Source organism: Chaetodon auriga, chromosome 6 (assembly GCF_051107435.1).
Source record: "Chaetodon auriga isolate fChaAug3 chromosome 6, fChaAug3.hap1, whole genome shotgun sequence".
In the NCBI taxonomy this organism is placed as follows: Eukaryota; Metazoa; Chordata; class Actinopteri; order Chaetodontiformes; family Chaetodontidae; genus Chaetodon; species Chaetodon auriga.
In genome coordinates, this window is record NC_135079.1 from 18,373,980 (window position 1) to 18,388,559 (window position 14,580).

Sequence of the window (14,580 nt, forward strand, 5' to 3'; positions counted from 1 at the left end):
CCTTTGTGAAGTGCCTTTAAGTTGAATAAAATCACCTTTTGATTTATTTGAAGCCAGATTCCCAGCCTGCCTCCATACACACACACACACACACACACACACACACACACACTCTCTCAGCATCTCCCAGAGCAGAGACTCTGAGAGGTCTTACAGGAGAGAGGATGATGTCATCATCATCTCCAGCTGGGAAAGAGGTTAACCTGCCTTCCATAGTCAACAAGATCAGGCTCTGCTTCACCACATGTACACACAAAGTCTTCTCTGTTCTACAGGGACATGAACAAAAGTGCATAGTTAAATACCAGTTTTTCACATCGGAATGAAACATAATGTGATAATTGCTGCGCAGGTAAAGAGGTGTCAGGATAGTGTTTTTCAGTCATTTTGCTGACTCTCACATAGATGTGGATCGCAGCATGTGTAAGTGTCTGAGTGTTGACTAAATGATTAATCAACTTGTTGCAGCTCTAATAATGCTGTACACATCAATACATGTATTGATAGTAAAAAAAAAAAATAACCAAAAAGGAATGTCTGTATTTGTCTCATCCAGTGATTCAAATATCTTGTGCACAAAGACACAATATAGTGAGAAATTTTAAAGGGCAAGCGACCCCATTAGAAACAGTGTAGCAGAGTCTCTACCACTTGACAGATTTCCATTTCACTCAGTCCTACTGTCTGCTGTCTGATAATCAGAAGTTTCTCATGATTAGCCACTACTGTTTGTCAACAAATTCAATACCTGCTGTTCTTTGTGTTTCTCAGGCTCCAACAAGAAGAGGAATCACCTAAACCAGAGGGTTAAGCAGCCTGACTATAAAGTAGCCTACGTTCAGCTGGTGAGAGGACACAAACACACACATGTACACCCAGACTCCTACTCCCAGTCTTTTCTGGCTGATGTGTTGTTTGAGTAGCATTAGCTCATTGACTCCTGTCCAGTTCACAGTGGGAGGTGGAGACCTCTCCACAATAACTTTCTCCCTTTCTTTCAAACACCGAGCCCTCTGTGTTTTTTTTCTAATTGTGGAGGCTGCATTGTTAAACACAACGCTCAGGGGAAAAGGGCATTTTGGGGCCCATGAGCTTCAGCTTTTGTATCGTGGGTTATTTTTGGAAGGGGGCGACTCACCGGGTGAGAGAGGTAAGACGGGTTAGTTGATGTTCCCCCATCCAGCCCCTGAGGGGCAGGCGGCCTTTGCAGGTGAGCTCACAGACACACACACACACACATGCACACATTTAAAATATTACCCACTGTTCTCATGAGAAAAGCCTCTCATGCACACACATACAGAGACACACACATCACACAGCTCTACCTTACATATCTCTCTTGTGTGGTTCACACACTCTGGCTGCCCTCTTGAGAAAGCAGCACTCTGGGTTCTTGCGGGGCCTGAGGGTGAAAGGTCATCTTTGGCTGCATGCCAGACCTATTGCAGGGAATATTGAGATAGGGTTATCATCTGGTATAGCTCTCCTTTCTGTGTTTGCGTGTCGTGCCATGGATGGAGAAATCATGTGCACGTAGTGTGTGCGTAGTTTGAAGGAACCCTCCAGTTGGCTCGTCAGCCCACACTCCCTCATTGCATCCCAGCCGTTGCCTTCACACCTGTGTTTGAGGTGAGCTTTGGGTCAGGAAGGCCCATTCCCTGACCATCTCGCCAATGTTTGAAGTCTGTTATCCTTTTAAATCAAACAAACCTCCCCTCAAAATGTCGAAAAAGTCACTGTTTTAATGCTCCTTTGATGCAGACGTGAAAAGCAAGGGGCCTTTGTTTTGTGCCTGCCGTTTTGATCTTCACCAGATAAATCAACAGCGGTGTAGACGCTTGTTTACGCCGCGCCGCCCACCCGACTGGGAGCCATCAATCTTGAAACGAATGAATAATGAAAATTGTCTAAACACGACAATTTGAAAGAGGATACATACTTGAAGCGGCCATGAATCTTTTAGAAAGGGAGACTTCCTCTTGTCTGACACCAAGGAAGTGGCCTGTGATTTTGTGTGCGTCTGGAATTCCTAGCGGAGTCAGTAGTGATGCTTCTGTCTCACCAGATGCACACGACGATGATAGGTGTGAGGATGCGGACCAGCGCACACACATGCACACAGACACAGACACACACACAGACACACACACACACACACACACACATATCTGTCACATGTGTGCATCATTCATGCATGCTGAGCCCTAGAGGACTGATGTTTTTCCTTGAGTGTCATTCCCTCTGTAGTCGCAATCATGCCGCGGTTTTCTGAAGTCATGATGGTGAACAGCAGGCAGAAACACGGAGATGCAGGCTCGTTGTGCTTAAAATGGCTTGATATAAAACCAAATATCCGGCCTATTTCTCTGGCAGGTTTTCGGAAAAAACATGCTCTCTCAACTCCCTTTTCTACCTCACTCTCTCTCTCTCTCTCTCTCTCTCTCTCTCTCTCTCTCTTGTGTACGCACGCACACACACTCAGACAAACTCACACACATAGAGCCCCAGAAAACCCTCCTTTCTTTTGCAGCGGTGGGTAGAAAACAAGATTGTTCCTAATTGACTCCACATGTGGGAGAGTGTTCTGTGGGTCGATGCTCACACCGCAGTCCCCCCATTCTACCCTCATCCCTCCCTCTCCCCCCTCCCTCCCTCCCTCCCTCCATCAGCTAATATTGCAGCAGTAATACGTTTGCTCTCTCTCTCTCTCTCTCTCTCTCTCTCTCTCTCTCTCTCTCTCTCTCATTCCTTACTCTTGGTTTGTGGTTGAGGGGAGGCCTCCCGTTAGCGGGGTTCCGTGACGGCCATTTTCCTCGGGCTTAGGGGGGACCCCAGTAACAGGGGAAGAGATAGCGTCTGCATGTGTGAAATGTGCACTGTGTGTGGGAAAGTGTGTATATGTGTGTGAGGGGCTCACACAGGAGAGGGGACTAAGGGCATGATGGAGTCATGCCAGAGCAGGGAGGTCCAGAGACGGGGCAAAGCGATCAGGGGGAGGGGGAGAGGCTGCGTTTGTGTGTTCGTGCGTGCACATGTGTGTGTGTGTGTGTGTGTGTGTGTGTGTGTGTGTGGGTGTGGGTGGTGCTGGTGGTGGAGTGACAAAAACAACAGTGCAAAATGAAAAATCTTGAGTCTATCAGACTGCTTTTAGGTCTGGCTGCACTTCAATGAGACTGGTATGTATAGAGTCAGACTGCTTTCATGCACCGCTCGGACTAGCTGAGTCTAAAGTGGCTAACTGTAGTCGCTGTGCTCAGGGTAACACTTGTTTCAGATTTTCGCAGTCAACTCATACTGTTCCATCTATTAGATGCTGTAAAGGGCTGATGTTGGAAAATCCAATTCTGCATTGCACTTGTTGACCTCTGTTGTAGACATTACTTCATTTACAGTAGGTGTAATTAGATTTCTTGTCTGGTTCACTGTATCTTTGTGTAATAACATTTTCCTCTGGTTTTAAAGAATATTCTAGTACCTACTAGGCAGAACGCACCAAATGCTTCTTCAAAGTTGACTTATATGTGCGTGGTAGACAAGAAGGCTGTTTTTTTTGCAGCTGATCATGTTCATAATGCATGTCAGACCCTGTGGTTTACCCTCATTAAATTCTCTTGGCCCATCTCACAGCTGAAGTGCAGCGTGCCACCATTTCCAGTTAAACCTTGCTTCATTTGAAATCTTTGTAACCTTTGTGTGTTTCATAAAAGAGAAAGCCCTCCACTCCCGAAATTATAGTCACTTTTAAATGTTTTCAGTCATTGTTCGGCAACATTATTGTCAGTCAAACATTTACGATAAAGCACTCTCTGCCTGGCATGTAAATGAAAAGGCTGTGGTGAGTTTTGGTCAGAGGAAGAGTTATTTTCTCTCTTTGGAGTGGCAGCTTAGTTTGCAAGCGAGTTTAGCTGGCTGGTGCCAGCTGCAGCACTTCAGTGGGCTGAGTGCTCAGAGTGCATGTTGAAAGCTCCCGGAGGGTGACGCTGTGAATATATGAATGGGATGCCTGACCCAGTCTCTGCATTTCTGAATGATCCAGTTCAGTTCCACATTGTGCTGTAAATGGCAAATGCATGCTATAAATGTAACAATGTTCAATCAGCAGATTTTCTACCATTGGTCAGATTGTGACAGTATCTTATTTTAACATTGCTTACTGGATTTTGAAGATATAGCTGATCTTATTTATTAATATCATTTGCAGTTCTGAGGTTGTCCATTGTATTAAAGGGAACAGTTTAGAAAACTACATGTGGACCTTATTTTGTAATTGACCAGTTTGTCAGCTGGTAAGTGAAAGTTCCCCATCATTTTCTCGAAAGACTGGAATGGTGTCCGTGTAAAGAAAGGAATCTCAAACATTTTCCTCCATTTGTTTTCAGAGGAGGTCAGAAGGGAGGACCAGCAGTTTGTGTTCTTTGCGTGTTGGGCACCGCATGGCACATCCAGGCACCTGTTTGACGCTTGCAACCATTTAGCATAAAATCCACACTTGTTAACTGTTGTTTGACATGTGCATACACCTAATAAAATCACACAGATTACAAGTCCATGGTGCATTAGAAGTCATCTGGGCTTGCAGGGACTCTGTAAGCATCATCGTAAGTCTATCCTTTTGTGGGGTGTGGTTGCAAAAATCCCACACAAGCTCCATTCAGCAGAGTTTATCTATAGACAAAAGCTCACTTCATACAGCCAGAGGAGAGACTGCATAAGGGCGAAAGTAGTGTGAGTAGATGATGAGTGAAAACTTTGCAGCAGAAGGGAGAGCAGGCACGCAGATGGTCCAAGGTGTTGTCACGATGCCGACCTTTAGTTGTCATGAAGTGAGCGGCTAGTTTTGTTTACACATAAACCAATGCTGTCACTATTTTGATAGTAGTCACGATTTAGTTCACCACATCTGAGGACAGCCTCGACCCATTTACACATATCTTAAATGCTTTTAGTTTAATCAAACTTGTCGTTTAAGTAATTTATGGAAGTTACATCCATGTATTCTTATACACATTACGAGGTTGTATTTGGTTCCTTAAGTTACAAATTTGAACCCTAAAATTAATGATTTTTCTAATGAGGTCTGGGAAATGCTCATTTTGTTTTAGTTGTTTATATATATATATATGTGTGTGTGTGTGTGTGTGTGTGTGTGTGTATATATGTGTGTGTGTGTGTGTGTGTGTGTGTGTGTATATATATATATATATATATATATATATTCTTGTGGGGACCTTTGCATGTATTAAAAGCACAACTCTTTCACACACATGCCACGAGTAGCTCTTCGTTATTGTTTATGTGCCTGGTGGCCAAGTTTTCATAAAAGCAGTAAATAAGGTGTCAAGGTTTCTCTCCAGGGTCTTGGTCACTGACAGCAATGCAGCAAAGCAGTTACACCAGTCAGATTGCTTGGTGCCCCAAAGCAATGTCCCGACCCGACAACCACAGAACAAAACAAGATATGGGGTTGGACCAACAGTTGTAGAATAAGTGGTAGCTTCATCAAATTGCTCATTTCCCGTGTTTCTTTCTGTCGCTTTCTCCACCCCCGCGCGATCCACGGGGAAGGCATCACTCGCAGTGAAAGAGAACGGGGAGTGAGAGAGAGAGGGAGACAAACAAACAGAGGGAGAGACCGAGTGGCAAACATGGAGGAGTTGTGACACAGCTGAAAAGGAGGGAGAGAGGAAGAAACAGCTGTATTGAGAGTGATTATGAGAGGGAAGCTGTGGTTAAGTCTGGCTCTCCCCTCTGTTTGACTGACACTAGATGGCAACGTTTTGCTGTACAGCCTCTCTTACTATCCTCCCTTCATCTCCTATCTGTTATTGACTCCTTGTTGCTTAACAATAGACCCTCTAGGGTTGTGTATATTTATGTGACTGTGTGTATCTGGCTGGGCTGAGGGGGTGGTGGTGGAGAGGGGTACAGGATGGGGGGCTGCAAGCCCCCGTGGTCCCCCCACCCCGCCTCCTCCCGTTCCTGTTCTCCGCTCTGAGCCCCGGCTCTGTGGAGCTGGAGGTGCTGAATCAGGCGGTCTGGCCGAGGGGGAAATCTTGCTTATCTGTGTGGAATTTTATTTTTTTCAACTATTTGGATCATGATGGCTCCCGCTCTCCTTCCCTCCCTCTTCCTCCTTTCCACCTTGTCACGCAAACACAGGCTTTCCTCACACAGCCTTGTCTGTCTGTCTGCCGCTCTGCTTCCTTCCCTTCCCTGTGCTGCCTCACCCTTGCTTATCACGCCAATTAACATTTTTAACTTCTACCACTTTTATCCCAGAGCTCTCTTCTCCTCTGTGTCTGTCTCATTTTCATTTTTCTCAAGGAGACGATTTATCAAATGAAAATGACCATTTTAATTTATACCACTAATACAAGTACAATGTTTCTCCTGTATGGCAAGTTGCTTTACGGTTGCCTGGAATAAACAAAAATACTCTAAATCTTAATGTAATTCAAAGCAAACACACCAATGAAAATAGGAGATGACAGTGCAGCTGTCCATGAAGTGTGAAGCTCTGCTTTTCACATCAAAGGGCATCCCCTTATTCCTTGTAGGTATATTTAGTTAAAAACAGCTATAATCTAGAAATAGCCTTGGTTGCCATCATCAAATAACTTGCCATTGTTTTGTTCATTTTAACAAACCGCTCTTCCAACCACTTCAGTAATATTTAAACAAATCACTCAAACACGAGTAGACCATGAATTCATAGGAAACACATTGCCTCAGAAGATGCTCTCATGTTGTCCTCAGTTGTCCTTGTCAGTCCTTCAATTAGTTCAACTTTTGTGTTTTCTAAGAATTGTGTTGCCTATTTTTTTGCACGTTGATAGTATTATTGAAGAAAGCACAGTGCAAGCAGGGTGCTTCTGTCCAACAAAATAAACAAATATGATTTTCTATAATCATTTTAGACCTAAGTGTAACCATGTTAACTGGATCTTAAATCTAAGCTAACAGGTAGCTGAACCCACAGCCAAATGGGACTAGCACTAACCTCTGTCAGTCATGGGACGTGAGCTTTTTTTTCCATGACTACGATGACACAATGATAAAATGGCAATGATGTCATTGAACACCAACTGTATTATTGGTGAAAAAAGTTCAAAAAATAGAAACGGCCAAAATCTCTCTTTATTTTTGTTGGCGAAAAAGAGGAGGTGGAAATATTATAGACTGTTCACTGTGATCTGATGACTAAAAAAGGCTGAAGTGTCAACACTTTTCATGGACTAAAACTAGACCAAGATAAGACTACATGCCCAGCCCTTTAGTCAACTAAAGCCTGATTTTATAAAGTAGGATGAGGTTGACTAAATAGGGACATTTTACGCAGAACTAAGATAAAAAAAAAAGATGGCTATCTAAATTAACATCAGCTCCTGGAAAGTTGTGCTGCCTTGATATTTAACTCTCACAGGTAGAAAGATGATGATGACAGTCAAAAACACATACTGACAGACTCAGTGAGACACCCTAAATGTATACAATCACCACAAAATTTGATATGATGAATCTATCGAGACTCAGTAAATCTTCCCAGAACACGTAACTGAAGTTCTCTAATTCCTTTAATGAGAGCCTCATTTGGTCCATCACTATGACGTCACATGTCCCAGTGAGCTCTTACAGAACAGGGACATTCCTGAGGCAGCAATTCAATGTTTTTTCTCAATTCAGTTCGAATTGAGGAATTCGTGATTCCTTACCTAAATTTACACGTATCTGTCAGCGCTCTAGGCGAATAAATCCTCACAAGGAAGGAATGGGCTGATGCACTAATTAGTGTGTGTACATACATACGTGTGTGCACGTGTGTGAAAATATGCTGATGGTGAGCCTAATAAAAGCAGAAGCTTTTCCTGGCAATCAAGCTTCTCTGAAAGCCCCCCCCCCCCCCCCCCCCATCTTCCTATGTGTCTCCTGATTTGGAAAATTCACTCCTAAGTAAAATCCTGTGTGTGCATGTGCGCACGCGGGAGTGTATGTGTGTACGAGTAGGTTTCATAAGAGCTCAGTGGAGAGAGAACATGAATTATAGAGAACCGAGCAGGGTCTTAACCATCCGGTTTGGAATCTCACACGCGAACCTGTTTTTTGAATGGCTTCACTGAAGGCTCTCTGTTGTTTCTTTCCCACACGTTTCACTCTTTACGCCCAATTCAGCTCAGATGATACAAGCTTTAATGACATGACTGTGCTGCAGATGGATTGCCACAGCAAATGTTTACTGGTGATTTTTAGCAAGAGAAACAAAAGAGAGAGAGAAGCGGCATAAATGTCCCAAAAGCAGCACAGTACAGAAATCTAGTGTGATGCAACAACAAATAAAAGCACGGTTCAGCTGTATGAATACACACATCTGGAGATCTCATTCTCTCCGTCTCTCTCCGCATCTCTTCCTCCATCTTTGCTTTTGTCGTTTCGATTGATTCTTACTTTATCTCTCCCCACAGCATCTTCCCTCATCACCCTCATTTCCTCCCACATTTCCTCCAGGTTCCCCTTATTTAGATAGCCATGGCAACACACACACACGCACGCATACCGGCGTGCATACACACACACACACACACACATGCACGAGTGTGCATGCTCGTAACCTTTCTTGATTACCCCTGACCTCCTGACCTGTAATGACACAGCTGCCACTTTGATCAGCCAATCAGCATGCGGCACCACCCAGGTTCTCAGTGGGGCTGCCACTGGCCTGATAAAGCCCTCTGATAGGCCCCTGCTGATGCATTTCCTGTTTTGGTATGCTTCTTCGTTTTTTATTTTCTCCACCAGCTGGTCCCCGCATTCCTCAGAGTCAGGGAGGGGGCAGGGGCATTGCCTGGATGTTTATGTTGCATGTGCATGTAGGGGTGTGTGTGTGTCTGTGCGTGTGTTTGTGCAACATCTAACGGTTTGTGTGTGTGTTTGGTAGCCTAGATAGTTGGGTCTGGGGCTGAGAGGGGGCGGGGTGGATGGAGGGGATGCTTGAAATTGGGGGGGAGGGTATGTGAGGGTTGTTTACATGCAGTGGCGAGAGAGAAATGGGGTACATCGTGGGGGTGGGTGGGGGGTGAATGACATAGATGGAGGGGATAATGATAGTGAACAGCTGTTTATGTGTGTGTATTGGGGGTGGATGGCTGGGATAAGCAAAGTTTAGGTGTGATTTGGCTTTAAGGTACGGAGGTTGGGTGGGCGACTGAGGGCGATATGATTCACTATTTGTTGGTCATTATTGCTAATAGGGACAGATTTGGTCGTGTTATTCTTGGCTGTTGCTGTTCTTCTGTCTTATTGTTGTTGTTGTTATCCTCCGAGTGCCCAGTTCAAGACCAGATGGATGTAAACGTCTTTGTGGGTGGCTGGGTGTGTATTTAGATGGTGATGATCTTTTCCTGAGAGCTCTGTTACCAGGGTCCAATGTCTCCAGTAGCAGGCTGGGAGCAGACATGCCCAGACATGAAAACTACCACGCACAAACACACGCACGCACCCACACCCACACACACACACACACACACACACACTTTCTCACTCACGCCTTGTCTGTTTGTCTCTGGGCAGAAGTGTTTGCGTATGTACCACTGGACGCCCCGCACTAGTATGCCAGAAGGTCCCTGTGAGAGATCTTAAAGTATTTTCAGTTGACACCAGAGCCACTGATCCCCCACCTGCCTGACTCTGCTCTTTGTCCCACACAGCACCTCCACTCTGGGACTGGGGATCTTTAAGTGCCACACAATTACATACGTCTCTCTGCACATCTTGATACATCTGAAGTACTTTTCCTCACTGTGTGACCACATTAACAATGGCATAATTGTTAATATCTATGCTGAAAAACGTCAGATGACTTTACTTCCATTCCAGGGATTAAGCATTCACTTGTGCACGAAGCCAACTTTCCCTGTCTGCCAAAACCAAATCTGATATGAGCTTGGTGTTCGGATAAGGCACTGGCTAGTACCAAATATCAAATTCAGCTGTTAAAAGAAAAAAAAGAAAAGAATATTGAATAGTGGGTCAGTGTGTGGAACTGATGAGGATGTCCCGGTGTGTGAGGCAGTCACTACACATCTTATCTAAAGGTGGACATCAGAGTTCATGCAGCATCATGTTAAGATATGAAAATGCATTACCACATACTGAGAAACTAGACTTTTAAACCTTAAAATTTCCTGAGCTCAAACCCTACTTTTGATAATATGTATGGCCGCCATTTTTTCTGCAAAAGCCTTTCAATGTATTTATATTCAGTCATTACCTTTTGAGTCTATGTCTATGTCTGTTTCATTGCATAGACTGAAAGGTGCAGCTTTGGCGGAGCGTGCTTGTCAGGATTAGTTAATTAAATGTGGTTAAATGAAAACAAAGATGCATTTGCAGAATGGCATTTTTTTCCTTCATTAGACTTCAGCATTTGCAACAAAATCTTATGTCTTGGTGGAATATAATAGTATGAAAGTTACCGCCAGTCAGAGATGAGTAGGTGATTATTTAGCACTGGGTATTGGAGTAAAAGTTTTATACATCAACACTGAATCAAGAGTCGCACAGCAAGCAATTAATAATCCCCTGTGCATATACTACATGTTTGCACATAAAACATTGTGTAAAAACACTGTCCAACATATTGTCTGCCTCCGTTACGTGGACCATAGGAGTGTAACAGCCAGTAATATAAACAACATGGAGGCTCACTCAAACATACACTGCTGCAAGCCAAAGCTGACCAAGTTATTTGGCTGTTGCCGGGCTGTGGAGGAGATGTCATAGTAATTGGAGGGAGGGCCAGGGTCATGACCCCGAGTGAACCCGCAGCAGGATGCTATTGGTTAGTGGTCTATTCTCACTGCCACTTATCTGTCTTTTACAGAGAGACACGATTTCACTTTGCTCTTTCCCTCTGCTGTTATTTTGCTCCATGCCTTTTAGACTCTCATGTCATCTCAACAGTTTGACTCCTTCACCTGCTCCATTTTTTACCTGTCTGAACAAAGATCAAATGCATCGTAAATTAGTTTCATTGTATGCTCTTTTATCTCCCCGATAAATCATCCTCACCTCACTGTCTTTCCTGAGAAAACAACAGTCTGGTTTCATTTATCTTTTGGTATTGGCTTTCTTCTCAGTTTATCTCCATCTCCGTCTCTCAGTTTTCCGTTCCTGGGTTTGTAACAGGGGGTCTGGACAGAGGCACAACAGGGAAGAGTATTTTCTGTGTGTGTGTGTGTGTGTGTGAGAGAGAGAGAGACTTTCGGGGACATGTTTCAGGCTCAAGACCAGTTAATTGGGGACGGCTGGTGCATTTGGGGACAAAAGCTGTGCCTGATTTTTGGATCAGTGGTTACGTTTTGGGTTAGGGTTAGGCAAGTACTGGTTATGATTAGGGTTAGGGTAGGTTTCCAGGAAATGAATGTATGTCTATGTCATTTCCCCAAAAGTGACCTAAGTAAGTTTGTCTGTGTGTGTCAATGAGATAAAGTGAGAGTGAATGTGTGGCCCACCCAGGGGCCTGGCAGCCGGAGCTGTTTACAATCATCAGGCTACATCTCTTCTCCTCTTCTGCCCTCTTCCATCATCTCCCAGTTTTCTTTGACTATTTATTCTGTGATCGCAGACAAAAAGCTCTCTTGGATAATACAATGTTAGGCTGAAAAGTCATTGAGTAGAGGTCAGCGATACGGGCGCATGGTCCTCTGGAGGTGTAGCTATAGAATGTGAGATCAACAGTTAGTGTGTTCACACCAAGCACGTTACAGTCACTATTACTAACTTGTTGCAGAGCTGGTCCAAATACTTGAGTGCAACCCCAGGTTTGTGTCTTTCAGCCTTTCAGTCTGTGCGGGTTTCTTTGTATACACAAAATCCATTCAAACCGTGGATGTATTGCACAACACGGCGCCATTGCAACATAATATGACCTTTGCTTTACATTTGTGACAAAAGTGCTCGGTGATTTGGTTAAAATGATCATCTCAGCATTTTCCCATATCAATATACAGTACACAAAAACAGCCGTGTTCAACTGTTATGCATTTACGCAAGACCAAATTCATGAGCTGCTTTTGTTATTTTTTAAATACAGGTTGCTTGGAATCCTTAATTTGGACAACAAAAATATGTATAACAGTAATATGATGAGATAACCACCACAGTGTAATTCCAGAGAAAGTCGATAAACAGCAGTATGTGAAAAGCACACATTATACAAGCATGGTAGGTTTGTTTTGACATTTGGTAGGGTTATCATGGCACAACACCAGAACTCCTTGGAAGCGATCTTGATGGAGTGGTCGCTAGACCACTTTATAAGACTGCACTGAGTCAGATAGCATGCCTTCACATTTCACCAACATAGATAACTGTCAAGAAAAACTGTCTGGGGTCAGGGAAGACCTGTTCAACTCGATCAAGTCTGAAAACCCCCTCTCTACTTTTAGTTCTGCTTGTCTGGACAGGTCAAGAACTGTATAATGCAAAGCGAACCTGATAGGTCCACGTCCAAGTGACCTGGGGTACAGTTTGTTAGAACAGGGAATGTAATCTGAACTAACTACAGGAAACAGCCCCAGAAACATTCTCATGAACATGTTGTCTATTGTTTGGTCATTTTTTCATGTGATTTTTATGGGTACTAGGAGACGGATGTTGACATCGGATAGCCAGCACTTACTCATGCTTGGAAAGCCGAGCATAACAAAATGAACCAAGAGCAAACCACAGCCTGTACAGATCACTGTAGTCAGCTATTTCCTTCTTATCTGGTATGAAGACCAGAGATGCTAAATTATGGCAAAAAGCACAGAAAGTCCATGATGCTTACTTAAATCTAAAGGAACTGGAATCAAATTCGTTTTTTTCCCCTTGCTCCTTGGCTGCCAAAATCTGTAATCTTGCAGGATGACAGGTTGCCAAAACTCTGTCCAATAAACAAGCTACTTGTGAGTCCATCTGACTTTCGTTTACAAGCCCTGGTTCACTAGTAATTGGCCAGCGTGAACTTAAATGAACCAACAAGGAAAATGCAACAAAATTTGGTATGGTGTCTGAGACCAAAGAGAACAGACTCACAAAGGTGTGATCACACCTTTTAAAATTCAGAGAGAGGCTACCGGAGCCTCTCTGGGGAAAAAAGAAGTCTAGGAAGTGCTCTTCCCTCTTGCTGAGTTGCCCTTGAGCAAGGCACAGTGCCTCCAACAACTGGTCAAGTGAAGCTGGTTACTGGCAGGAGTACAACATGGTGGCTCTCACAGCTTCAGGTGTCAATGTGTGTTGAAAATAAGTGCACGTGCAGTTGATGTTTCCTTTGATAGATAGGGTTTATGCATATGCACACACACACACACACACACACACACACACACACATATATATATATCCCACACACTCAGCAGGGGGCTGCCCTCAGCTCCAGTCCTGGTAACCTCACCACTGTGGTCTCTCCCTCTGTCGTCTGCCAGGCTCTCCTGCTGTGCGGTCAAAATAGATTCTACCGCAAAGTGAACACCTCTCTGTCTCTCTCTCTCTCTCTCACTGCCACACACGCACGCATGCACGCACACACAAGTACTCAAGATGTCTCTGTGCTTTGCTTCAGTTCACCCACCACACTGCCACCGCAGCCGCATGAGCCACAGCCTCATGAGATTTCTCACCGGGTCGTCAACACCTCTCATTTCAGTGTGCGGCCCAGATTTGGCTGGACTGTAATGGCAACCGCCAACATCTGGTTGATTTTGTTTTTTTATTGACTGCTTTGTGAATGGCTCTATCTTCTGATGCCTTCCGGATTGTCCCTCATCAAATAAGGAAAAGGATATGTAGTTTGTCTGATAGTCTCTTAGGGCTGGTGTGAATGGCTCAGTTTCACATTTTCAGACCACTTTAAGCCTTTCAGTCTCTGTGACCACATTGTGAGCTCCTCTGTTCTTTAATTCGGTCAAGTGAGGTCATCCAAGAAGTCTGTGTACTTGGCCCCCACCCCTCAGTCACATCTTATTTAGCTCCACAATAACTTTAGGTGCTCGAGGTTTTGAGAGAGCACAAAGGGAAGGCTGATCTCTGGTCGTAAAAGAGCAGTTAGAATGCATTTTCTGATGGATTCAGTTCTTGAGTTGTCTAGATTATCTGAATGGAAGTCACCATTTGACCCCGAGAGTAGTTTTACAGCTGTTAAACAGTCTTCAAAGTAATAAAATGTTGCTCCAAACTTGTTTCATTCCAGAGGACATAAAACCTGATACCATGAAGGCTATTCTGTGGATCGAGGATATTGGAAAATGAAGTCAAACCTACTACAATGGGGTTGAGTAATCATCTTTGAAAGCCTCCTTTTGTTTTGTATTTTCGGAAGCATAGTTCTTACTCTGTGCTTACTGTGCAGCCCATTCAGAGGCATTTAAATGCTGATGTGTATCTCATCTGTCACACGGCGATGTCTGATGGTGCAGCTGGTCCTGGTCCAGTCCGGTCCACTTCATGTCCCATATGCTGTAACTCTCAGAGCAGCAGGTTGAATCAGCCTTTTGTGTCCCCCCGGCTGCTGACTGTGCCGTAATGTTCTATTCAAGCTCC

The 14,580-nt window shown here is 44.2% G+C and overlaps 1 protein-coding gene across 1 annotated transcript in view; it reads left to right on the top strand.

The window, feature by feature from the left end:
• The window catches only part of mrpl23 (mitochondrial ribosomal protein L23), a 35,780-nt gene that overhangs the window by 15,508 nt on the left and 5,692 nt on the right, over positions 1-14,580 (top strand). The window contains exon 4 of the mRNA XM_076732827.1: positions 772-845. Within this exon, the coding sequence (XP_076588942.1) occupies positions 772-845 (74 nt within the window). The remainder of the gene's footprint in view (positions 1-771; positions 846-14,580) is intronic.